This window comes from Spermophilus citellus (assembly GCF_964194105.1).
Source record: "Spermophilus citellus genome assembly, chromosome: 9".
In the NCBI taxonomy this organism is placed as follows: domain Eukaryota; kingdom Metazoa; phylum Chordata; class Mammalia; order Rodentia; family Sciuridae; genus Spermophilus; species Spermophilus citellus.
Genome location: NC_138191.1, coordinates 67720758 through 67746455, shown reverse-complemented (window position 1 = coordinate 67746455; position 25698 = coordinate 67720758). Strand labels below are relative to the sequence as shown.

Sequence of the window (25698 nt, the reverse complement as noted above, 5' to 3'; positions counted from 1 at the left end):
AAAATGTGAAGAATCACTAATTTTTCTAAGCAAATACCAAAATTGACTCAAGATGAAAAAAATCAATAGCCACCTCACAAAACTTAAGTTATGTCAAGTAACTGAGGCCAGAAATCTTGGAAAGAAGTCATGTTTGGAAAGAAAAATAATGGATTCTTTTTAAAAATATATTTTTTTTGTTTGAATGTCTGTACATAATGTTTGTATAATAATGGAATGGAGAGACTGGAGCCTGAGTGAAAATCTGGGACTTCATCACTGTATAAAAAAAAAAGGTATTGAAAGGCAGCAGAATACAACAGACACTAGTATGGCAGTATGTAAAAACGTGGATGTATAACCGATGTGATTCTGCAATCTGTTTACGGGGTAAAAATGGGAGTTCATAACCCACTTGAATCAAATGTATGAAATATGATATGTCAAGAGCTTTGTAATGTTTTGAACAACTAATAATAAAAAAGTATTGCTAGTATGCATTACATAGTACTTATAGACAAATGGAAAAAGAATGTATACCCTACAAGATTTTATTGACTTTCATGTTTGCTTACAGACAGGTGAAAAGGATCGAATCACCCTACCAGACCTTACTGATTTTCCTTCATTTCCTTGTCAACCTGTTCTTTCTTCAGGAATATCTGATATACCTCTATTAAAGATCGAGAGTAAGTACTGTGACATCACAAGTATAGATGATTCTGTGAAGTAAAGTTAAATATGTTAGTAAAGAGTTGTTTCATGGGTACAGAGTTTCAGTTTGTGAAGGTTAAGAGTTCTGGAGATGGACAATGGTGATGGTTGCACAACAGTGGGGATACATGTACTTAATGTCACTGATATGAACACCTAAAATGGTTCAAATAGTAAATTTTATTAAGTAATTTTTACTACAATAAATGTGAAATTATATAAATTTTGTATTTTAGTCACTAATTAACTCTAAAATATATTTTTCCACATAAAATAACTTTGGGTCCAAGATAAATTTACCAAAAGAATTAGACCAAAAAATATAACTATTTGAGCTTTACCTAATTTCTACAAATACATGCATATAAATGCAAAAGAGAGCCACTGTTTTATAAATCCACTCTTAGAAATCAAAAAGATTTTTTACACTCTCCAGAATGGTAAATGGCAGCAAGATAAACAAAAGAGTTTTAGACTCCATATTTTATGACATGAACCATCTTAGCTTTTTGGCATTGATGACTATGGATTACATTTCTTTAGGAGAGAAGATTATTGAGCAAATGAAACAAGTAAAGGAAGAAAGAAGATATCTGGAAAGAATTAGAGATGAACTAATAAAAAAAGTTGAAAAGCTGTTTGATCAAAGCAAAGGGAAACGATATCATGGTAAAGTTTATTATTTAGATTTTGTCACTATTAAGAAAACAAGCCTTAAAGAATTAATACTTTCAGGATAAATAATAGAGTTAATATTTACTGTTTTAGGGAAGGGAAGTCCTGGGGACTGAATTAGAGCAACTTCTATTACATGCTTGTATAATTATGTCAAAATCAACTATAATACATAATAATATTAAAATGAACTAATAAATTTTTTAAAAAGAAGAAAATTTACTGTTTTGCTGATATAGTTTAAAGTGGTACATCTGAGATGCTTTCAATATAGAAAACAAAATTATTTAACTTATACAAAATGATTTATAGAGCTTTGTAAATTTTTTATAACTGAAGTTCATTTATTTATTCATTCTTCCATTCATTTATTAAATAAGTATTTATTAAGTGCCCACTGAGTCTAGCCACTGTTCTAGGGACTGTGGAGACACTAATAGGCACATACTATCTTGTCCCTACCATTTTGTGTCTCATGATCCAGTGGGGAATGATAAGTTAAACATTGATTATACATTCCTGATAAATGAATTACGAAGTTCTGTAGATAGAAATACAAAGAAAGAACACCTAAATCAGATGGAAGAAATCAATAGAGGCTTCCGAGAACTTCTAGGGATGTTAGGATCTGAAGTGTTTCTTAGCTCCAGGCCTTCAGGCATACTTTTTCCTCTGCCATTCACTTCTTCTTTTTTTTCCCTACCTTTTCCTCCTACTGTCTTCTTCCCAGTTCTTCTGGGTATTTCTTATTAATTATTCAATATCAACTTAGATGTCGCTTACTCTCTGAGCCATATTGAGTCCTTTGAACTTATCTAGGTGCTTAATTTGGGGGTATGTGAGCCACTCTGCCTTGCTAGAGTAAATGAATGAGAGCAGTTGGGAAATATAAGTAGATTTCTTGCAGAAGAATTAGAAACAGTGTCCTTGGGACCAGTAGAAATGGAAAAAATGTGCCCAAGTGAAGAATGTTTAGAATAATGGTTTGAGAGATGTGAAATCATTTGAGAGGCCTGCATTCTTAGTTGTTTTGAGAATTATTAGAATAAAAGTCATATATGAAACAACTGGTTTTAAGATTCTCAATTTACAGCAAAATTGTTGTTTCAATACCAGAACTAGCTAAAGATTATTGACAATGTCAGGAGATATTTCCGAACTGCCTCATAATGTTAAGTTGTTATCCTGGAAGTGGTGGCAGTGACTCAGTCTTGTACTGTTGTTAAGAGTGATTTTATCAGACAGGTTTGAACAACGGACTAGAAATCACAGGACCTGAATTCTAATATAAGATCAATCTTTCACTTAGGCAAATTATTTCTCCTCTTTGTGCCTCTCATTCTTTCTATAAAATGGGAAGATCAGTTAGCTTCTTCTTCAAGAGTAATGTTTCAAGATAAAAGGGTGTATAAACCATCAAATACTCAGTGAACCTACTGTGTGCCTGACATTGGCTTAAACATTGAAGATATAACAGTGAACAAAACAGACATGGCCCTGCTCTTAAGGAACTTGATTCCAAATGGTAGGAATAAGACAATAAGCAAATAATTAAGATAATATCAGTTACTGGTCAGACTTGAAAAGTCAATTAAAAAGAGCATAGTAAAGAGTGATGTGGCATGGGAAAGATGTTTTAGTTACATTTTCAGGGAGGGCATCTCTGAGGAGATATCATTAGTATTTGAGTAATAAATAGGCAGGCATATAAAGAAATAGGAGGAAAACAAGATGAATTGAATGAACACTGAATATCAAGGTCCAGGGATAAGAATAACCTCATGATATCAAGGTTCTGAAATAAGGCCAGTGTGGGTGTAGCATGATAAATAAGGAAGAATGTAGAGGGAAAGAAAAATCAGAAAGTTCAGCAATGAGAAGACAGGCCAATTCAGAGTTTGGAATTTATTCCAAGTAATGTGGGAAACCATTGGTGAATTTTAAGCTAGGGATTTACATGATTTAAAAATATATATTTTAGGGGCTAAAGATCTAGCTCAATGGTAGAAAGCAAGACCATGGGTTCAAGACTTAGCACTGCAAAAAATAAATAAAATGACTGCTATATAATAAAGCCTTTAGAGGGGCAAGAATGAAAGAGACAGAAAAGAAATACCCAATTAGGAAGACAATGCAGCTTTCTTGACAAAAGATAGAGTTTTGAGTAGAGATGTAGCATTGAAGAATGTGGAATATCCCAGATGTTGGAAATATTTTGGCAGTAGTGCCAGTAGAACTTGCTGACAAATTGGATAACAGGGCATGGAGAAAAATAGCTAAAATCTAGAGGCAAAGTTTCAAACATCTATATAACTGTCATCAAATTGCCTTATAATGTAGAACTTTTTAATTTGGAATTTTCATTTTGACGCTCATATAAAAGAAACAAGCATATGAATATTCTGGTACACTAGTATACTGGTTGTGATCTTCTTAAGTTTGTAGTTAGTCTCACATTGGTATCAAGGTGATTTTCTAAGCTGGTAGTGTTTAGTTTCTGATTTTCTCTCTGTCCTATAGAATTTTAGACAAATATTTGGAATAATTTTAATAAATAAAAAATCCAAATCAGCTATTTACACAAAACGTAAGTCATTGTGGGGGCTGAAAATTTTTTTTTTAAATTTTTAAATATGTCCTTTATTTTATTGTTTTAATTATATAAATAACATTTCAAATAAGATTATGGAAACAAATAATTAAAATAAATTTATATTTTTTGGTATAGAAATGAATATAGTATTTTTAAGAAACAATGTTTAAAGGAGAACTTGTTTGTAGTTTCTAGATCTGTCATTATTTTATTGTACTTATAGGTACTTTCTTCTATTATCCAACAAACATTTCTCCCTTAGCTCTAACGTACTAAGCATATCAGAGATGGAGAAGAAGAGGAGGAAAATAATTTAAATTGACATTAACGCTAGGGTTCTTTCTACATTGAAAAGTTTTACCCTTTAATCATACTCAGTCTTTGTGTGTTTTTTGTTTGTTTTTTGTAGCTTTTGATGCTTGGAAGAAAAAATACTTGGAAACAAAAAAAGTCACAGCATCACTGGAAGAGGTTTTAACAAAACTTCGAGATGATTTGGAACTCTATTATAAAAAACTGCTCATGCAACTTGAAGCCAGGGAGATCAAGATGAGACCAAAGAATTTGGCAAATATCACAGACTCTAAGGTACTAAATGTGTCCCACTTCCACAATTACATTTATGATTGCTCATATTATTGTATTTAGGATGCTGTGGGCTACAGGTAACAAAACTTTAACTTAAATTTTCTCTGTAACAAAATTCATGGGCTGGGGATGTGGCTCAAGCGGTAGCGCGCTCGCCTGGCACGTGTGCACCGGGTTCGATCCTAAGCACCACATACAAACAAAGATATTGTGTCTGCCGAAAACTAAAAAATAAATAAATAAATATTTAAAAATTTTTTAAAAAATTCATGACCTCATGTAATAGGAGGAGAGCTGCTATGGAGATATAGTCAGCATATTAAAAATGTTTTTAAAGAGTCTACATGCTTCTGATATTTCCTCCCTATTACTTTTAGTGTTGGCTTCATCATTAGACTGCTTTTTCTAATAGTAGCAATAGTGTTGCCAATGACAAGTAGAGCTATCTATCTTCAGAACAGGAGAGAATTCTGAACCACAGAATATATAAACCTTGAAACAAACAAGCCTAACTGTGGTTCAATAATAATTGTCAAGGAGTACTATGCATTGCCTTAGACTAATAGGGCCATGTTTCTTGATTCCATGGCAAAGAGATAATTACCTGATAAAGTAGGGTAAAGAAAAAAACAGTATTTACTATACTGCTTTTTCTTGGACTTTAAAAATACTTTAATGAAATTTTGACCAATTCATTTTTCTTGAAATAGTCTTGAATCTTACTTAGAGCAGACATGAAATTTATTATTGAGTAATTCTACCATATAATTAACTAAAGGACAAAAAATTCCAGGTCATTTAACAATTTATTTTTGTTAGATTGATCATATTTACCCAAATGATTTTAAAATATGTTAATTATGATTAAGAGTAAGAATTTAACTTCAGGGATGATAAAATATTAAAAGTTTACTATTTTGATAAATTTAATATAACATCCAAAATAGGCTTAAATAATTATTTGGCCATATTAGTAGACTTTTTTTTAAGCACAGCTGATACTTTATCTTACAATTTTATCAAGTTCAACATGTTTAAATTCTTAAATAATTTCATTAGTGAAGATCACTGTACCTCACAAACTTTTTGGACAAAGTGACCAAAAAGTCTTATTTTAACTAGATTTTTTTGTATTAAAATGTTTTTATATAAAACATGTGTCCCATTTATTAAATATTTTTAAATAATTCCAATCTGATTCAGCTAACAAAGGCATTATTGTCAATTTCTAAATTCATGCTAGTATCTTCAATCTAGCTTATTCATTACTTAGTAATAGTTATCAGTTTCTATGGTGCTAATTTAATGGTAATTTTTGTAAATATCTGTTTTTTAAATAGCAAATGATACAACAATGATAGAAGAGAACGTAGTTCCTAAAGTGCAAGAAATAAATAAAAAGTAACAAGTAATTTATTCTAAAACAATAAGTTTATTTTATGGAAATACTTTATTATGATGATTTTTTCTTTTGTTACTTACCAGTTCACAGTATAAAATGCCTTGTATTAAAATATACAGATGCTATGCTAAATAAATGCGTCTTTCTATCTCTCACACAGAATAACCTTATAATCCAGATCACTGAAGTACAGCATGCAATTGACCAACTTAAAAGAAAATTGGATACTGATAAAATGAAACTCATCATAGAAGTTAAGGTAATTTATATATCTCTTAATCATATTATAACATCCATCTTGAAATAACACTAAAATATTTTGGTGTTTTAACTTTGTGTTGATAGTAAAAGAATAGTCAGAATTTACTTTTTTAAAGTTTTATTATTTAACAATAAATAGCATGAATGAAAATCTATGTTTTTTTAAAAGATGTAGGTTATAGCAAGGCCAAAGGAAAATATAATAAAATTTTACTATAGTCAGTTTAGTCTCAAAAAAATATATTAAAGATAGTTTTCCTATATTAGAGTCATTCATAAATAAGTCTTGACAAACTTCTGACCTCTCCTCTGAAACCCCATTCAATTTCTTCCCCTCTACTTGGGGAATTATCTCATTCTCTCGTTATTTTCATATATATTTTTTATTTGTTTTTACTATGAATCTTAGTAAAACTAGACGATAAGTTCTTTCAGGACTGTGCCTTCATTCATTTTGTTTCTTCCATAGGACATTGTATATAGTAGATATTTAATAAAGGATTGTGATAAAAACTGTGATTATCACATCATAGGAATAATTTCAGAATATAGATGTCTTTAAAAGCTCTTTTGTTGAACACAAAACAGAGAATTTCATACACATTCAAACAAGTTATAATCCACAGAACAGGAAAATAAGAATGATAATTATAGGAATGCCTTCCATTCACTCTTTATCAGAAAGCTTTATAACACAGAATAATGACCCCTTCTAGATTTATGACTGTCCAACAGAACTTTCTGTGGTGATAGAGATATTCTGTATCTCACCATCCAATATGGTAGCCACTAGCCACTTAGGATATTGAGCCTTGAAATGTTTGTGTGACAGAGGAACTGAATTTTAAATTTTATTAAACTTTAGTTGATTTAAATAGCTACAAATGACACCTATCTACTACACTGGATAGTGTACTTCTAGATTCTTTTTACTTAGAGGCACTCTTGAGTTTAAGTCCTGGTTCAGCACTAAGAAGCTTAAAAGTTAAAAAAGAGAAGAAAAAAAAGATCAAAGGACAATTTTTAACAAACTATGAAGTAAACATTCATATACAACCTAGACTCAAAAACAGTGAAGGAAAACCGTGTGTTTACTCAGTATATGAGAGAGAAAGCCAAGATGGAAATTTGTACACTGAAAGATAGTTGGGTGAGTAGAAAGGATAATTAAAATGCCCCCAGAGCCTTCAGTTATGACTCCCCAATGTTCTTTTCTTCTGGAAAGCATGCTTAGATCCTACCTTCTTTGAACATGTTAACCCTATAAACATCACATATGCTTTGCATGTAAATAATATAAAATTAATAAAGACAAATGAAGAAGAAAAATAAACAAAAACTCCAAAATACAAAAACCCCTTAATTCCTAGAGAACAAAGTTTTCAGCTTACAGACTATAAAATATTTCCTATTTAACCATAGTGCCTGATTGGCACGTTAACAGATACTATAATATTTACTGATTTCTGAATGAACTACCCAAAACATCCCTACCTATAACATTCAGAACTAAGGGACAGAAATCTAGCCTAAGTCTGTTGCAACCATATTTATTCAAGATAGTATAGCATAAGTAGTGTTTCTTGAAGTTTAATGTGCTATCACCTGGAAAGGTCGTTTTAAAATGAAGCATCTGGCTCTCTAGGACTGAGAGAAGCCTGAGATTCTTCATCCCTAACAAGCTTGCAGATAATGCTAATGGTGTTTGTCCACCAACAGTACCTGGAATAGCAAGGCCTCTGGTCCCAGGTGGCTGTGCCACTTTTTAACTTTATACCTTGAGCAAGATACTTAGTTTCCTTGAGTCTCAAGTTTGAGTTTATTTCATTTTATAATAAATAATAGTATGTGCCTCAAGAAAAATTTGAAAAAAATCAAAGGATTAGTACATTTAGTAGAGTGCTTAGCACAGAGTAAAAACTTTTATTAAATTTCTTAAATATCTGTTTAGTTCCTAAGGACTAGGAATTAAGGGTTTTTTGTATTTCTGAGTTTTTGTTTTTCTACTATTTTCTTTACCCATTAATAGCAACAGATTTTTGAAGCTTAAGAAAAAAATAAAATTCCTTCTCACCTTATTTAGGACAGTTCAGTTGTATTATCTGTATATACTAATAAATGAAATTATCTCATAGTATATCTAGTTATAGCATAGTTATTAAACAGGATTTATGACCTATGAATTTGCTGTAGTAATCCAGAGGGAATAAAGGCATGGAAGGCAAATGAGAAAAGGCAGTCAAAACAGTTACAAAATTGACAATTCTGATCTACTCCTAGAAGGGTACAATGAAGTTGAGTTTTGAGAGGTAATTATTTTTATAGATGAGAAAACAAGCAGCTTCAGACTTACGAACACTGAAAGCTGAAATGGCACAGAAGAAAACCAATACATCTTTACAATCTCAATCAGGTATGTTAATTTAACTTATTTGTTGAAAACTTTCAATATTTATTTGAACAGATTAAACCTTGTTCTCCTTGTAGTACATTATATAAATATTAATATATCAGTTTAAAAATAAATTTTTAAAAAATCCTAAGATTTATCTCTCTTTACTTTTCATGTGGGTGTTACAAAGTGTTTCAGGAAATACTAGATGTAGCATAAAGCTAAACAGTTGATGTTTACTTTTGAAGATTTCAAGTCTATTACCTATTATTTTGCAATACTATATTTTATAAATTTAAAATTACTTTTTGTTGTTAATGATCAAATTTAAGAGCTAATATAACTAAAATCTAATTTCAAAGAAAATACATTTTAATAAATACTATGTATTTACATAGAAAGATTAAATTTGCTCATTAAATCTTGACTAAAAGCAATTGTATCAGAAAAGTGATAGAAATTAATATCTAAGAATTTTTATTAACTCATTTTAAAATATAAATTTAAAATAATTTAGAAATGTAGAGATTCTTTTAGAAACATGAAGTAATTTAATACATAATAGGTTAATTTTATTCTGTAATAAACAACTTATAGGAAGGAAAAGTAATATTGTAAAAGATGGTTGAGTCATCATTTATTTCAATTTGGAAGGGATGATTTGTGCTGGAAAGACAGGATTAATATAAATCTAGAGTTACAGGATGCAAAATTCTAATCTCTATTCACAGGAACCAGTGCAGCACAATGTAGTTCTTAATTACCTTATGAAAGAAAACGGATTTCTTTATGTTTAGGAAAGTCCTCTGCATAAAATTAATCTTTTAGAAAAAGGAACTAGTTGAGAACTCAACATCTTTGGATAATTAAAAGTAAAATGCAGATGCAGAAAAAGAAATTTTTAACCTTGAAAACTAGCCAAGAAATAAATGCTACATGTTCATAAATTAAGGTATCTGAATAATTGGAAGTGCAAATAATAGTGACTAGAGTCAAGTTCAATACCATTATTCCTACTGTAAAAACATTCTGCACATAAGCCTCATAAAAATAATTGGTTTGGAAAATATTAAGTAGCTCTAATTTACTAATTCACAATATTACTGTTATCTTCTGTTTTGTATTTTGTGAGTACATTTAATTCTTAGTATTTCTTTTTTTTCTTTATTCACTGTCAGGAAGTTGACATTATTTCAGATACCTCAGAGAATATGAGTATGTACTATATCGAATCAGAAAACAGAAAAATTATGTTCATCATTTTGATGAACCTAAACAGAAGACACTGAATTCCATGTTTAAAATTTATTGGAAAAAAAGTACAAAACAAACTGCTTCTCAAAGGCTATGTTTTTAAAACTCTATTCTAAGCAAACAATTCCTACTTCAAGTTACACATATTTTTAAAACTAGCATTGACTCATATTTTTAATATTGGGGTAAAATTAGCATAATAAAATTTTGAAAGCAATTTTTCCTAGTTATAATGTTGAAACACACTAAAGAGGAAGATTTAACATGTGAGTTTGATTTGTTTCATGCCTTTAGGTTTCTGGGTATTTAAGATTTTTCTTTCTTTCTTTCAAATTCCATCAAACCATTTCTTTATTCTTTATCTGTTTTTTTTTCAGTATATTAGTAACTAAATATATAGCAACATAACAAAAATGCATGTATTTTTTTAATCTCTTCAGGAAACAGATCTATTTATACAGATAATTTTTAAATCTTCAGAGTTTAACAAGATGTTTTTCTCTGTCACAGCTTTGGCTTTAAGACTTTCCACATTTCTTCAGTTTGCTGTTTGGCTACAGCATCTTTTGAGTAGTCAAGACAGTTTGCATTCCACATGCCAATGCCCAGTAAACCATAGTTTTGTATATATGCTGCCTTCAGAGAAATGCTCTGAGGGTTATCATACCACACTTGATGAAAATATCCAGCAGGATCCTACACAAATAAATTAAAATGGAAACTTAAGGTATTTAGTACAGTAAAAGGGAAAAAGGTTTCTTAAATTATTCAAAAAGCAAATTATTCAAAAAAGAAACATGAAAACTTCACAGCACAATACTTTCCTGCTTTATTATTCCATGGTTCTATATCTGCTATTTCCTAGAGATTATTGTTTATGGCACTTTTAACAACAAAGATTATATAAATGAGTCTCCTAATGTAGACTATTTAAGGTCCTTCTCATGTTCTAAGATTCTCTCCTTGATCTGATGCAATGATTGTCAACCAAGATGTATATCTGAATCATTGTAAAGGTTTTAAAAATATAGATCATGGGGCTGTGGGTATGGGCCAGTGATAGAGCACTTGCCTAGCATGTGCAAAGCCCTGCATTCAATCCCCACCTCTACAAAACCCCAGATTTCTGGGCCCCATACCATGAGAAATCTATTGAATCAAAATCCTCCAGCAATGGTGCTGAAATGTATATTTGTTTGTTTTGTGTATGTTCATTAGGTATTATGATATGCAGCTGAAGTTAGGGGTAACTACTGCTCTGGTCCTTTAAAACAAGCTTACATACATTTTTGTATTCCCTACAGTTCCTGGAAGTGTGCCTAGCTAGGAGCTTACCAGATGGGTTTTTTAAAAGATGAATCAGCCAAATCAAAAGGTAATGACGATGGAGGAGGAAAGTACCCACTTCTCCTGGTTGTACAGAATGGATTCTAAGAGACTGTTAGGCATGACTTAATAGGTAATTTAACACAGGCCCAAATAAGAATCACTAATTAGATTCTGATCTTATACTCACACTCTCTCCCTCTCTCTCTTTGGTACTGGGGATTGAACCTAGGGGTTCAATCAACCACTGAGCCACATCCCCAGCCCTTTTTATATTTTATTTAAGAAAGAGGGTTTCACTAGTTTCTTAGGGCCTCACTAAGTTGCTGAGGCTGGCTTTGAACTCACAATCTTCCTGCCTCAGACTTCCAAACTGCCAGGATTATAGGCATGCGCCACTGTGCCCAGCCTGATCTTATACTCTCGAGTTCTACTCTGTATAGTTCTCTCTCAGGAAGCACATAAGCTACTGGATAAGAGATAGAGGATGCCAGGGGCAGTGGCACACACTAATCCCACTGGCTCAGGGGGCTGAGGCAGGAGGGTTGCGAGTTCAAAGCCAGCCTTAGCAAAAAGCGAGGTAGCTAAGCAACTCAGTGAGAGCCTGTCTCTAAATAAAAATTCAAAATAGGACTGGGGATAGGGCTCAGTGGTCAAGCACCCCTGAGTTCAATCCCTGGTACCCACCTCAAAAAAAAAAAAAAAAAGATAGAGGAAAAAGGAAAGGAGCAGACCTAGGCAAAAGAGTAAAGAAAGGAGAAAAAAGATATGAGGTAAAAATAGACCTGGGACTAATAGTAACTTACTAATATTTATATTCCTCTGGGAAACTGCAATTGTGAATAAATGCCAACCAATTTTTATCTATGGTAGTACTTCTGGAGTTAGAATGTTCTCCTAAGATGACTAATTTGAAGGTTATTGATAACTTGGTAAATTAATAAGTATAGTAGATTCATTACATACAAGCATATTGCATCCTAAATCTTGTACCTATCCTTTAATATTTTTAGGTTCTAAACAAAGCCATACATGCTGTAGTAACAGTTGTTATTCACCATCAAAGGACAGCTTGCAAAACCTGCACCTAAATATGAAAAATCTTTGAAGATTCAGGGATAAACCCAAAGATATAATTTTGAATTTGCAGCCATCCTACTTAGTACTTTGAGCTATTTTGATAGTTAATGAGAAATTTCAAATGTCTCAAAATAGTGAAGGAAGGAAGGGCAAATTGATTGATTTAGGCCTGGTTAAAGCATAAAGTCCTTCCAGAATATTGAGTCCAAATGAAGCTGCTAGGGCTGAAACAGCAGAAGAAAGCAGAATGAATTCTTTTCACACAACAGAAACTTGACTTTGATTACAGAATTTTATAATAAAAAAGAGGAACAAAACAATTATAACTGGATTGTTTTCTTAAATACAATTAAATGGCCTTCAAGGGTCATCAAAACGTTTTCTGAATTCTATAACTTCAAAAATGTGTTCTATTTGGAAAATGGGTACCAAAACACAGAATTAAGGAATAAATTCTGGTGCTCTGCAGCATAGAAAGATGACTATAGATCACAGTAACCTATTATATAATGTGTGGAGATCTAAAAGAGATGAGTTCAAAGGATCCAAACAAAGAGTCTCATCAGAATCTTTAGGTTACATTGAAAATGTAGGCTTCCACAGTTTAGTAACCTATTTTGGCCCAAAGCCCTTTCAAAAGCAAATTTTGTAACATTATTGTCAACTGTTAAGAAGTCGTATTTGTAAGATGCATGTTTTTATAGCATCATCTAAATTGAGTGGCAAAGCAGAGTACTGCTCTGCCAGAAAACTAAAGTTCCTGATTACACAGATTCAAAGTCAAGTTTACATGTAAACAGTAGTCTTTATGTTGTACTATAAAACTGATGGAAATTCTTACACCAAATGTCTAATTATAAAAATATATAGTTATACAGAGGGGCTGGGGTTACAACTCAGTGGTAGAGAGCTTGCCTAGCACATATGAGGCACTGGGTTTGATCCTCAGCACCACATATAAATAAATAAACTAAAGGTATTGTGTCCATCTACAAACTTAAAGAATTTAGAAATATGTATATAGTTATATGAAAATTAACAGAATAAATGTTCAAAACTTGTAAAAAGTCTTACTTTGTAGTTATAATAAGGAGCCATCTGTTCTTTATTCCATTGGCTTCCAGAAATAGAACTATTTATTTGCTTCATGATCGTTTTATAGGGCACCTGATATCCTGCAGCATCACTACAAGGAGCGCCCCGGAAAGGGACTTTTGCAATGGTACAAACATGATCCTAGAAATGAAAAAATATTCATGTTATAGATTATCAAACAAAGCTATTTATTATAAATAAAACATATGCAACAAAAAGAAAATGGACCATACAGAATAAAAGTTAAAGAAATTTCGTTATGAGATGAAAATGTATGACATTCAGAAGCTTCCATGTGATTAAATAATTTAAAATAAATTTTTAAGTTTTCAATATATTTTCAATATATTCTTAATGAAACAAAAGAGGCTCTAAATATATAATTGGAAAAAATGAATAACAAATGACTTGTTCTTACCTCAGAAAGATTCAGGCAGGTATAATCATAACCATACCAAGGAATACCCATCACAAGTTTCTTAGGGTTAATGCCCATCTTGATATAGTCTCTATACCCTAGTCAAGGAGAGAGAGAAAAAATATCTATTAATATGTTCATAGAAGCCATGCAACCACCCACAATCTAAGTTCATAAAAACATTTATGCAAAATACTAATAGTGTTTCTCTAATATTATAAAATTAATCCCTTAAGAATTATAAATCCATATCTTGCTTTATACCCATTTCTTTTTTAATCAAAGAAGGCAAACTTCACAAAATCTAACTGCAGAAAGAATGATTCACTACAGGAAAATATGCTGATGTTATCTGTTCACTGCTAAGATATGATAAGTTTGATGTTATAGATTCTAAAGTTTCATAAAATTTCTATAAATCTTAAGCTTTCTGGCAGTAATGCGCTCAGAATTTCTTATAAAAAGCACAAGCATTCCATGTTTACAATATCCTTTAAGTATCCTAGCAATAGCCTGGGTAAAGAAATGTTTCTTATTCTATAGTAAATAATCTGTACTTGTAGGAAGCAAAAAGAAAAATAATGAACAAATTCTAGTGCATCAATCATTTTCTTGCCTGATGCTATAGAGATACTTCCAGACTGTCTAGAATGTTGAGCTACATAAATTTATTGCTTTTCAGAGCCTTTAATATTTACTCTGTCCTTAAATCCCAAAGAAGGGTAGGATATGTTTCATTTCCCAAACACTTGAAAAAGAGCAGTATAGTGATTAAAATTAATCACTTCCATGAAACATTGTTTGAGAATCCCAGATTACTTTGTAATTTTAACAGAAAAAGGGGTTATTTTTCAAATTTAAATAGTATATGCTTATGATCAGACTATTCTATTCAAATTAGATTACATTAAAATCAGGCTGGCTTCTAAGATTTTGACCTCTGTATGAAAAGAAAAAAAAATTACTTATAAATTAACAACTAAATCTCAATACCAACTATCCTAGCAATTTCAGTTGAGTACAAAAGATAGCTTTCTTTTATTCTACTGATTGATGGAATACAAACCAATCCAACTTTGTAAAGGATAATTCAAAGACAATATCATGTGAACAACAGTTCAGAAGTACTCTTAATTCTTTCAGGAATATAATTTTTATGTATTATAATAATAAGATAAATCAATCCTATTAATTATAAATGGTATGTACCCATATTATAACTGTCTTTGATGTTAAATTACTTAACAATTATTTTAACAAAAGTATCCTGTCATATTCTAGATAATCTTCTTCATGTGGTTTCATGACAAGCTTATTGGACTTTTAAATCACAACTGTAGAATTCTTAATAGTTGTGAGACCATTAGAACTAACTCCTTTCATCTCATCTATAATGGAGGGTTAATGGTAATATATCTATCTCACAAGGTTAGGACAATTCTTAGAAGACTTAAGTGAAAACTTTGAAACTTTGAAACTTTTTGTAAAGACTAAATCTCTCTGGATTAAATGATCTTTATATGTTTCAAGCAAGCTTTACAAATAGAAAGGGTACATAAATAACTAAGAATTTCTGAAATATAGGTATATAAAGCACAAAGTTCTGGAATTAATGTTACTAATAAATGACCATGTCATGGATTCTTACCGTTTACTGTCTGATTATAGGGAGCATTGGCTGCTGCAATACATTCTGACCAGATCTGACTTTGTTCATCATAAGACATCACGAACAGAAAGTCACAAGCATCTGCAATTCCAGTGTAATTATAACACCTTCTGTCTATGTTTTTTGGAGACCAAGCTACATCAAAGGTTACCTGTGGAAAAACACATATGTCATTTTATGTACCATGATCAAACATGCACATTACACCAGATGTTTTTTTTTAATTATTCTCCTGTCTCATGCTACCCAAGAAAAAAGAACTGCTTTTATCATATATGAATATAGGATTTGACACTCATAGAAATAGAAGAGTTCTACAAAATATGTCCTTTTTACTACACTGGATTGGTCTAGACATGTATTTGGATATACAATGATCAGAACTGGTGCACTGTATAGATAAGGAGATTTAAATCCAAATGTCTTCAGAAGCTGGGCTAATACAAGTGATTGAAAGAAGCAGGTTTAATGGCAATAGGGTGTGGTAGGACTACTGAACAATTAGAGAGTAAAAGCACACTAAAAAAATTTAGATACAAAAGTTGTTAGCATAGCCTAACTGCATTTGAGCCCATGAGTCACAATTACCTTATATGGTAGGTTAGACCCATTATTATTACATTTAGAAATTAGTGAATGGTTTGTCACACAAGTATAAATTAATCAACTCAAAATGTTGAACAAAGAATTTAAATGGTCTTATTTTATGGAAATATTCAAAATAAAATGAGTGATATATTATCTTTCATTTTGAATAGTGAGCCAGCATTCAATAAGGATGTCTCTTTAAAATATCTGTTTATTACTTTAACCAAGTATTAATTTTATGTTAATGTGTATAAATGTTCAGTATTATCACTAAAAATTGTTTTTTCTTAATTAGGCATTCAGTAAACACTTATTGATTAACTTAAAAAATTGAAATACTTTAGGTATTTTTTATGCTTTGGCTAACTCATTTCAAGACTTTCTTAAAGCTCTAAGTCTTCTCAAAGCTTTAATTCACATTAAAGAAGGCTGTGCTTTACAAGTATAAGCTTTCCCCAATAGTTCTACCACAAAATAGCTTATGAAGTGAAATTTGTACATACTGGACCCTACTGTTTTACTACCTCCTATTTCAAAACAAAAACTGATAGTAAAACAGATAAAATAAATGACTACCTCTAAGCAGATAAAAATCTTCTGAATACTAAGTATATTCACCTGAATTTCCTGTTACAATTAACCTTCTATTTTTGAGGAAGTAGTATTAACATATTAGACAAGAAATCAAAAGACTTGGGTTCTATACAGTCTTGGTCCTGTTATAATTTGGTCTTTGCCACTGCTAAGTCACTTAAGATATCTGAGTTTGTTTTCTCACCTATAAAAATTAGGGCATAAAAACTCTTCAAAGGCATTTCTAGCTCTTCATTCCATGACAACGATATTGTGAACTTAAATCATCAATCTTTCCTCCAAACTTATTTCCCACTCCAGATTCTATTTTGATCTTTTTTTCTTTTCTTTTCTTTTCTTATCATCAGTTTAAGAACCTTTTTTTGGCAGTGGAAGATACTGGAGATTGAACTCAGAGGCACTGAGCCACATGCCCAGCCCTGTTTTGTATTTTATTTAGAGACAGGGTCTCAACTGAGTTGCTTAGCACCTCACTTTTGCTGAGGCTGACTTTGAACTCGTGATCATCCTGCCCCAGCCTCCTGAGCCACTGGGATTACAGGCATGCGCAACCACACCCAACTTGGTTTAAGAACTTTTGAGCCATCTTCTGACTCTTTTCCTTCCTTCATACCCCAAATCTAATATCATATTATTTGAGTGGCCTCTCACAGTTGTTCTGCCCTTCCTTGTTCTTAATTAACTCAACAAAAATTTATTGAATATTTGCAGAATGTTAGTGATCTCTCATCCCAATCCAAAATGTAAACTTCAAGTTCCTAGATAATTGTAACAGTACTTATCTAGTCTTCCTTCTCCTCTAGTTTTATATACTATTATAGAATAATCTCCCCAAACACACTTCTACCCATATAACCTTTTCCATACAGAATAAAATGCACATTCTTCAGTCTAATATTCTGGATCTTCATAATATGGACTACCTTTTCAACTGTACCTCCAACTAATTCACCTAGTATAAACTTGACATAGCAGTCCAAATTGTTTTACTTACCCCTCAAACATGGAAATAGATTTTCCTATGTAAAGTCTTTGCTCAACCTCTTTGATCTTGCCTTTTCACTACAGCTTAATCAGAAATGGCAAATAGGTGGTTACCAATTCTAACCTATTAGTAACAACTATTTAGAGAAATAAGAAAACTTTTCTGAGACCAAAACTTATGAGGAACAAAAGGTATAGTGCCCTATATGCCAGGCATATTGTTGATTGTACTCATCTGAAAAGCTAAATTCCAAATATGCCCTACTTTTATAAAATCATAGAGCTGTCAGTACCCATATCATTTATTATTTTCCAGTGATTCTCAAATTCTTGATGATAAACTACACCAGAATCACCTAGGGCACTTGGTAAAAATGCAATTCCCCAAGACAAGAACTATTGAATCAATCTCAGGAAATTTACTACTATTTACTATTTATTATTTTTTGAGACAGAGTCTCACTAAGTTGTTTAGGGCCTCAGTTAACTGCTGAGGCTGGCCTAATACTTGTGATCGTCCTACCCTCAGTCTCCCAAGTTGCTGGAATTACAGGCATGTATCACCCTGCCCACCTAATCTCAGGAAATTTTAAACAAGCACTTACAGTTGATTTTGAGACCAGTTTAGGAACATAGAATTTACAATGTTCTGTCATGGAATAAACATACATGAATTAGTTCTGCAGCTGTGGATTCTGCCAAGCACAGATTAAAAATATTTTTTAAATTATATACAAGTCTGTACATACATGTATAGACTTTTTCTTGTCCTCATTCCCTAAGTAATAGAGTAATAAAATCTATGTATGTAGCATTTACATTGTATTAGGTATTATAAATAATGTAGAGATGATTTAAAGTATGCAGAAGTTTGTACATGGGTTTTATTCAAATATACCATTTTATGTATGGGACTTGAGCATCTGCAGATTTTAGTATTCACAGGGTATCCTGTGTGTGTGTGTTTCACAGTTCAGTGCTATTTATTTCACAAACCCATTTTCAAAGAAATCAAAGTTTCTTTGTCTAACCTAGTAGTTCTTAATTATAATCACCTATGAAACTTTTTTTAAAATTATAGATTTTGGACTTACCCAAAACCTTCTGAATAGTAAGTTTTGGGAGTGAGTCTCCAGTATATATGTGTATGCACATCCAAGTGTTTATTCTTTTTTAAGACCCCTGGTTATGTTGATATGTGGCCAGGATTGAGAATCGGTGATCTGGAGCCACATTATCTTGTTACTACACATTGCCTGGCAAAATGCCTGTGCTATGATCTGCTCTAATCATGCTCATTATGGAAATGGGGATGTATACTGCCTATTGTCATAGCTCCTATGAGTTCTATGGAATAAGTCCTTTGAGCTTTATTGTACCTTGACTACTTCACAAGTAAATCAGACTATGGAGCAAGGGAGACATTTTCCCAGAACTACCTCAACCCTTAGGCACCAGCTGTTTCTATCCTGCACTGGTTAAAGCCAGGTAGAACCTCCCTGATTCTTATTGCCCATTGCCTATCCAATATCCATACCCCCACTGCAAGGCAAGCAGGTAGAGTAATCCCAATGTTGTATTTTGGTTTGAATAGAGACCACTTAGTACTGTAAAATTCCTTAAATAATAAAATTAATACTTCCATGCTGGGTGTGGTGGTATATGCCTGTAATCCCAGTGGCTTGGGAGACAGGAGGATTGCAAGTTCAAAGCTAGCCTCAGCAAAAGTGAGGTGCCAAGCAACTCAGTGAGACCCTGTCTCTAAATAAAATACAAAATAGGGCTGGGGATGTGGCTCAGTGGTCGAGTGCCCCTAAGTTCAATCCCTAGTACCAAAAAAAAAAAATTTTTTTTTTAGAAAATAGGTGACAAAATTCAAAATTCTTTCCCATTCCATCACTATAAACATTATATTAGTCATACCTTCATTTTTAGAGGAAAGTATGGAGTTTCCAAAAAATAAATGAAAGTTTACCTGTGATCCCTCAATTTCACGATGGAAAGAGTTTGTGGTTTCTTTGACTAATGCTGTTAATGCATCATATTCAGGTGATAAACAAGTAACTTCTTGCTCTATATCTATATTAATTCCATCCATATATTGTGTTTTGGCCAAATCCAGTTTTTGAGCTATCCAGGATGTTCTGAAAGTAGGGTCAATGATATCCTTTATGGATACATCTCCTGTGAAAGAAATAGACATCTTTTGTGTATATATATATATATGTGTGTGTGTGTGTGTGTGTGTGTGTGTGTGTGCGCGCGCGCGCGCATGTGTGTGTGTTTCACAGTTCAGTGCTATTTATTTCACAAACCCATTTTCAAAGAAATCAAAGTTTCTTTAAAACATCTCATTATTTTGGAATACTAAGCCCTAATCTAAGTTTTCCAAATGGAGAAATCATGTACTAAAATGACATAAAGCTATTGCTCGCTAATATCCAAAATAACTATTACAAATAAAATTCCCAAACTAGAAGCAGAAATTTTGGCGTATTACTAACTAAAAGTCAACATGCTAATTTGGCAGTCATGCTTTACTCAAAACCATGAAGTAGTTTATTTAATTCTTTAAAAACATCTGTATTTGTGAAATGGAGTTAGTAGTATGTAAGATTAATTTTAAAGTTTGAAAAAAATAGATAAACAGAAAAAAGGAATTTTTTAAAATACTATGAATTAAACCCAGGGGTACCCTATCATAGAGTTACATCTCTACCCCTTTTTATTTTTTAAGGTAGGGTCTTACTAAATTGCTGAGGCTGGCCTGAACTTGTGATCCTCCTGCCTCAGTCTCCCAAGTAGCTGGGATTACAGGTATGTACCCAACTGAAAAAAAAATTATATATATAATATATATATATCCCCTTTTTTTCAGTCGGGTATACATATATATGTATATATGTATGTATATATATATATATATATTTTTTTTTTTCCTAGTAAGAACTATAACAAATGATAGGTAAATTTACTAACTGGCTAAACACTTATATCTGGTTAAAAAAAAAACACAAAACACATACCTTTCAGAACTACTCTGGCTCCTTTTGAATGAGCATAACACAAAAGTTCTGAGTCATATTTTCCAAAAACTGCCACAGTTGTAATCTGTGACCAGTCATAAGATTTCCAAGTTTTCCCTCCAACATCAAATACAAATACCTGCCAGAAAAACAGGGATAAGCACCATCATTTAAATCAAGAATATCATGATAACCACCCAAAATAATATTAAATATCATAGTATACCAAGCATTATATCAGGCACTGAGGGTCCAAGAGTGAAAAAGATATAAGGGTCCCAGTGTAATTGGTGGCAGAGTAATTAGCCAGGTCTGGAAAGTGGAGGACAGGCCAGGAAGAAATAGTGCATGTGACAAGGTCTGGAGGCAGAAAGAGCATAATGGTTGGGTAACTATTTAGTGTGGCCATGCCTAGAGTTTAGAAAGAGAACATAGAAAAGAACCAGAGTGCAGTAGGTAGGGGTTCAGTCATGAAGAGACTTGTAAGTCATGTGGAAAAGTTGGTACTTACTGTGAGTAAAAGGAAGAGAATAGTAAGTTTTTAAAATGAGAAAGTACTCACTTTAGAAAAATCCCTTGAGCTGAAGTGGGAAATGGATTAAAGAGGGGCCAAAGCTGGAGGCATAATAGAGAAGCTCTTGCATGAATCTATGCAAGAGATGATGTGGATGGAGCACTGGAGATGAGTGAGGTAATTGAACAGATCTGGGAGAATTAGAGGCGGCTAATTAACAGGGCTTTGTGACTAATGGAATGAGCAAGGCAAGGGAAAGGAGTTTGATAATACTCAGGTTTCTGGCTGCTACTGATGAAGCCATAGTTACTGCATTTGTTACTATATTTTTTTTGATGAGGGTGACTTCTTAGAATACTATTACAGTTCAATCCTAAGAGCTGATGCTGTGTTTCTCCAGTATTTCCCTCCCATCTAATTGTAGAAGCTCTGAAGTTTTACTAATCATGTTTGTTTTATCCCAAGGTACTGATTCAGCAAATATTTACTGAATTTCAATACAATGGGAGGGTGGTATTTGCAAGGCACTAGGGATATTGTGGTTAACAAGACATACCAGGTCCATTGGGAGTTAATCAGTTACAATAATACTCCTGCCCTTAAACAAATACACGAAGTCATAACACTATATTAAAGGGGACCCACTCGTCAGGTGGGGCAGGAAAATTCCCAGATGAGGAGGACTAAAATCTGTGGAATGACAAGGGAGGAATGTTCTAATGGACAAAAAAAAAAAAAAAAAAAAAAGCATTCTCAGATGAGGGAACAAGAAATCCAAAGTCCCTACACTTCAGAAGGATTTTGAGACTCTGAAAGTGAGATAATCATGTAGAACACAGAAACCTTCACTTTATGTGGAATCACAACTGGGATATTTGGCAAGATCATGTAGTTTTTAGATCACAGAATTTTGGATTATAACCTAGGACAGATGGGAATCCATTAGTTTGAAGCAGAGGAGGGGCATAAGATTTGCTCTAAAAAGAGATTGACGATGGAAGCTATTGTGAGAATGGATGTGGGAGAGGCCCAGGGGAACATCAACTATAAAAGTTAGAAATCTCTTAATTTTCTCAACCCCCCCCTTTTTTTAACTTTTCAGAAGTATCTTTGTACAACTCATTTTTCTGCTAAGCAACAGCACAATGAAATAATAAAAATTACAAAATGTGCAACTGAATGGCTCATTGTCTTTGGACTCATTTCTATCAAAACATCCCAATTCTGATAGTTAAGGCTGAATTTGTTTTTTAAAAAAACTATTGAGAAAAAATAAGTTAACATAAGTTCAATCTATTGGGGGAAAAATCTCTTGAGGGGCTGGGGTTGTGGCTCAGAAGTAAAGTGCTCACCTAGCATGCATGAGGCACTGGGTTCAATACTCAGCACCACATAAAAAAAATATTGTGTCCTCCTATAACTAAAAAAATAAATATTTAAAGAAACTATTGAGAGCCTGTGATATAATAGAAATTCTTAAAAATTAATAATTGGATGAACCAATGGAAAATATGGGAAAGCCACAGGAGTGGGATTTAGGCTAGGAGTGAATGCTTAGTATGCACAGGCCTTGCATTCAATTCCCAGCCCTCAACTCCCCCCAGTTACATATAATTTATTATATATAATCAATTGTGGGAGGAAGCCACATAATCTAGACTTCCTACTTGAATACAAAAAAAAAAAGCCAATAAAGGATCCATTTACTATGAACATACAAATAATACATAATTTTGCTTCTTTATAAAACTGATTTCTTAAAATACCCACAAACACTACATGGCCCAAGTATTGTAAGCTACAAAAAAAAATCGGACTGTTAAACAAAAACCGCTTAATTGGCTCGTCATTCAGCTGAAACAGCTCCAGTGCCTCAAATTCCCACTTAAGCAAAGTGCAAAACAGTGTAAACAGTAAAAGGAAATAAACTTAACCAATCAGTAACCAACTAACCTCTAAGCAGGGACTTTCCACCAGATCATACCCATATAGACAAATACCTACCCAGAGCCACTCAAGTAATTACTTTGTTTCCATGTTAAGCAGATAATAGCCAGCCTTACACTTTGGACCTCTCTTGAGCTTTTTGTGGTTTGAGTGCTACCAAGAATCATGAATTGTTCTTTGCTATTTAATTGGTCTAAAATTTTTGTTTCAGGAAGATGTTAAGTTTCCACACTAGGTAGGCTCTCCAAAATACTTTCACCAATTCTATTTCTTTTCCTAAAGTATGTATATGTACTTTTTAAAATTGGCATTTAAATGCCCCTGCCTCAAAATTAATAAACTAATTTAAGAGACAGGAATTGTTTCTATTTCTACAAACAAGGATTCTTTGGACTAAATTTTTTGATCTCCTTGCCTCCAATTCCTGCCAGTCATCAAACTCCGAATGGTTTTCATATTGCTTCGGAAAGGGTGTTTGCCAGAAGCCTTATAAACTGTTAGATTTGGCCGGGCGGGGTGTCACAGGACTGTAATCCCAGCAGTTGAGGAGGCTGAGGCAGGAGGATCATGAGCTCAAAGCCAGCGGTAACAATTTAGGGAGGCCTGAAGCAACTCAGCTAGGCCCTGTCTCTAAATAAAATATTTAAAAGGCCTGGGGATGTGACACAATGGTTAAACGCCCCTGGGTTCAATCCCCAGTACCAAAAAAATAAACAGGCTGGTGTGCTATAAAATAAATTTCTTGGTGGTGTGGGGGTGCTTTTATAAAGGGCTAATAAGTATAAAAAATAAAGGTAAGGAGGAGAACATCCTGCCTTCCAATGTACTGTTGGAGTGCTAAAATTCTCCATACTAAATCCTCTTTCTCTTGGAAACCAAGAAATGGATCATCTTATCACCCTACTCTCCTTGTGTATACACCCCGGTGCTGCCCCAGGAAGCAGAGCAGGATGATGAAAGGAGTGGGCCAGCTGAGGATCTGAACACTTGCCCACCCAGGCAGCCGCTTAGCCTGTGAGACTTGGAAGCAGTTCCTCAACCTGTCTGCGCCCAAGTTTCCTCATCCATGTAAGCAATCCGTAAACAGGACAGCCTTCGGCGAGTGGTCAAAGTAGGTGTCAGCACCACCACCACCTCTACGTAGGGCTCCGTCCCACTCTAACTTCTCTCCGGGCTTTGAGGGCCAGACCCGGAAGCGCAGAAAAGCGACGCTGACCTCAAAGTCCGGGCGGTGTTGGATCGGGCTGCAGAGCTCGGGCTCCGAGCACGGGCAGTGGGTCCCCGCCGCGAGCAGCGGCGCCAGCGCCAACAAGAGCAGCAGAGCAAGCCTCCGGTCGCCGCGGGGCGCGCGAGCGAGGAGGCGCGGGCGCCGGAGCTGGGGCCACGACATACCAGCTGGGGAGCGCGGCCCGCCAGGCGCGGAGCGGGGTCGGCGCTCGACTACCGGCGTTGGGACGGTGCCCGGCCGCGGCCCTATGAATGCGCGCTGGCGCGGGGCCGGGAACGTCCCCGCAGCCTGCCGGCGTCCAGTAGGCACGCCTAGCGCGCTGGTGGCTGAGCCGGATAAATACCCGCTCCGAGGCTCGTTCCAGCGAGTGGCACGCGGATCTGTGTCGCGGTTGTTTGGTACTCCTTGTGGAGTCTAAGGACAGAGAAAGACCCCAAAATGGAGAAGTAGGGTTTCTTTGAAGCTGATGACGCAGCAATATAGATGCAGTGGCCAGAAAGATTGCTGTGGTTGGGGTAAGTGCTGAGTTAGGATGGAGGCTGAAATACAACTTCCTCCGTGTTCAGACTCAGGAAAAACCCAGACCCACCAGGACACAAGATGACAGCAACAAAATGCCGGAAGCTGGAAAGCATTAGTATGAGAAAGCAAAGAAATATATGAAGGCTGATTGAAAAGCATTTATGTTAGTGAACCCAGATTCAGTGGCTACAAATGGAGAAAAGGGACAGCGGTTTGCAGATGGACTTCTCAGTTCCAGGGGCTTGAGGAGTTTACAGGATAGGAATAATGAGAAGGATAGGCTAGCAAAGGAGAGGAATATGTTTTCTGGGAATAAGTGGAGATCTTTCAGGTACCCAGGGCCATTTTCACTCCTTTCATGGCCTGGTGTTTCCGGTCATGGTGGATGGTAGATGTCTTTACCCTTGGGAACAGGGGAAACAAGGCAAGTCTAGGTCAAGTTAACCCTATTTCATAGTTTTGGACAAAACATTTCTCAAATGTTAAACAAGTATATGTGCAGAGCTGAGTAGAATCTGACTCAAAAGTTAAGGCAATAAAGGAGACAGACACCGTATGAAAAGAGAGATGCTCTTTTATCATCTATTTCCCTGCAGGAACTAAATGACCCTACCAGAACAATTTTAGAGGAGGAAAAGTTTATTTGCGGGTTCTTGGTTTCAGCAGTCTTAGTTCATCAAAGGCTGACTTCATTCCTCTGCCCTGAAAGTGAGGCAGAACATCATGGCAGAAGAGCATGACTCACATGATGATCAAAAAGCCAAGAAGCTCCACTCTTCAGATACAACATATATACCCCATAGCCACGCCCCTAATGCTCTATTTCCTCCAGCCACACTCCACCTGCTT

At 34.1% G+C, this 25698-nt stretch overlaps 2 protein-coding genes across 2 annotated transcripts in view; one reads left to right on the top strand and one right to left on the bottom strand.

Annotated features, from left to right (window-relative positions):
- The window catches only part of SPATA1 (spermatogenesis associated 1), a 39841-nt gene extending 24261 nt beyond the window's left edge, over nucleotides 1-15580 (top strand). The window contains exons 8-14 of the mRNA XM_081305667.1: nucleotides 557-668; nucleotides 1237-1362; nucleotides 4371-4549; nucleotides 6112-6210; nucleotides 8538-8625; nucleotides 11163-11233; nucleotides 15446-15580. Coding sequence (XP_081161793.1) covers nucleotides 557-668; nucleotides 1237-1362; nucleotides 4371-4549; nucleotides 6112-6210; nucleotides 8538-8625; nucleotides 11163-11185 — 627 coding nt within the window. The 3' untranslated portion in view covers nucleotides 11186-11233; nucleotides 15446-15580. The remainder of the gene's footprint in view (nucleotides 1-556; nucleotides 669-1236; nucleotides 1363-4370; nucleotides 4550-6111; nucleotides 6211-8537; nucleotides 8626-11162; nucleotides 11234-15445) is intronic.
- Nucleotides 9476-24746, bottom strand: CTBS (chitobiase). The gene is made up of 7 exons (XM_081305668.1): nucleotides 24316-24746; nucleotides 20639-20777; nucleotides 19588-19796; nucleotides 15426-15597; nucleotides 13778-13875; nucleotides 13339-13500; nucleotides 9476-10554 (listed from the first exon to the last, which is right to left on the bottom strand). Exons 1-7 carry the CDS (start codon nucleotides 24487-24489, stop codon nucleotides 10363-10365), a joined length of 1146 nt encoding a protein of 381 aa, XP_081161794.1. The 5' UTR covers nucleotides 24490-24746; the 3' UTR covers nucleotides 9476-10362.
- Nucleotides 24747-25698: the final 952 nt, after the last annotated feature.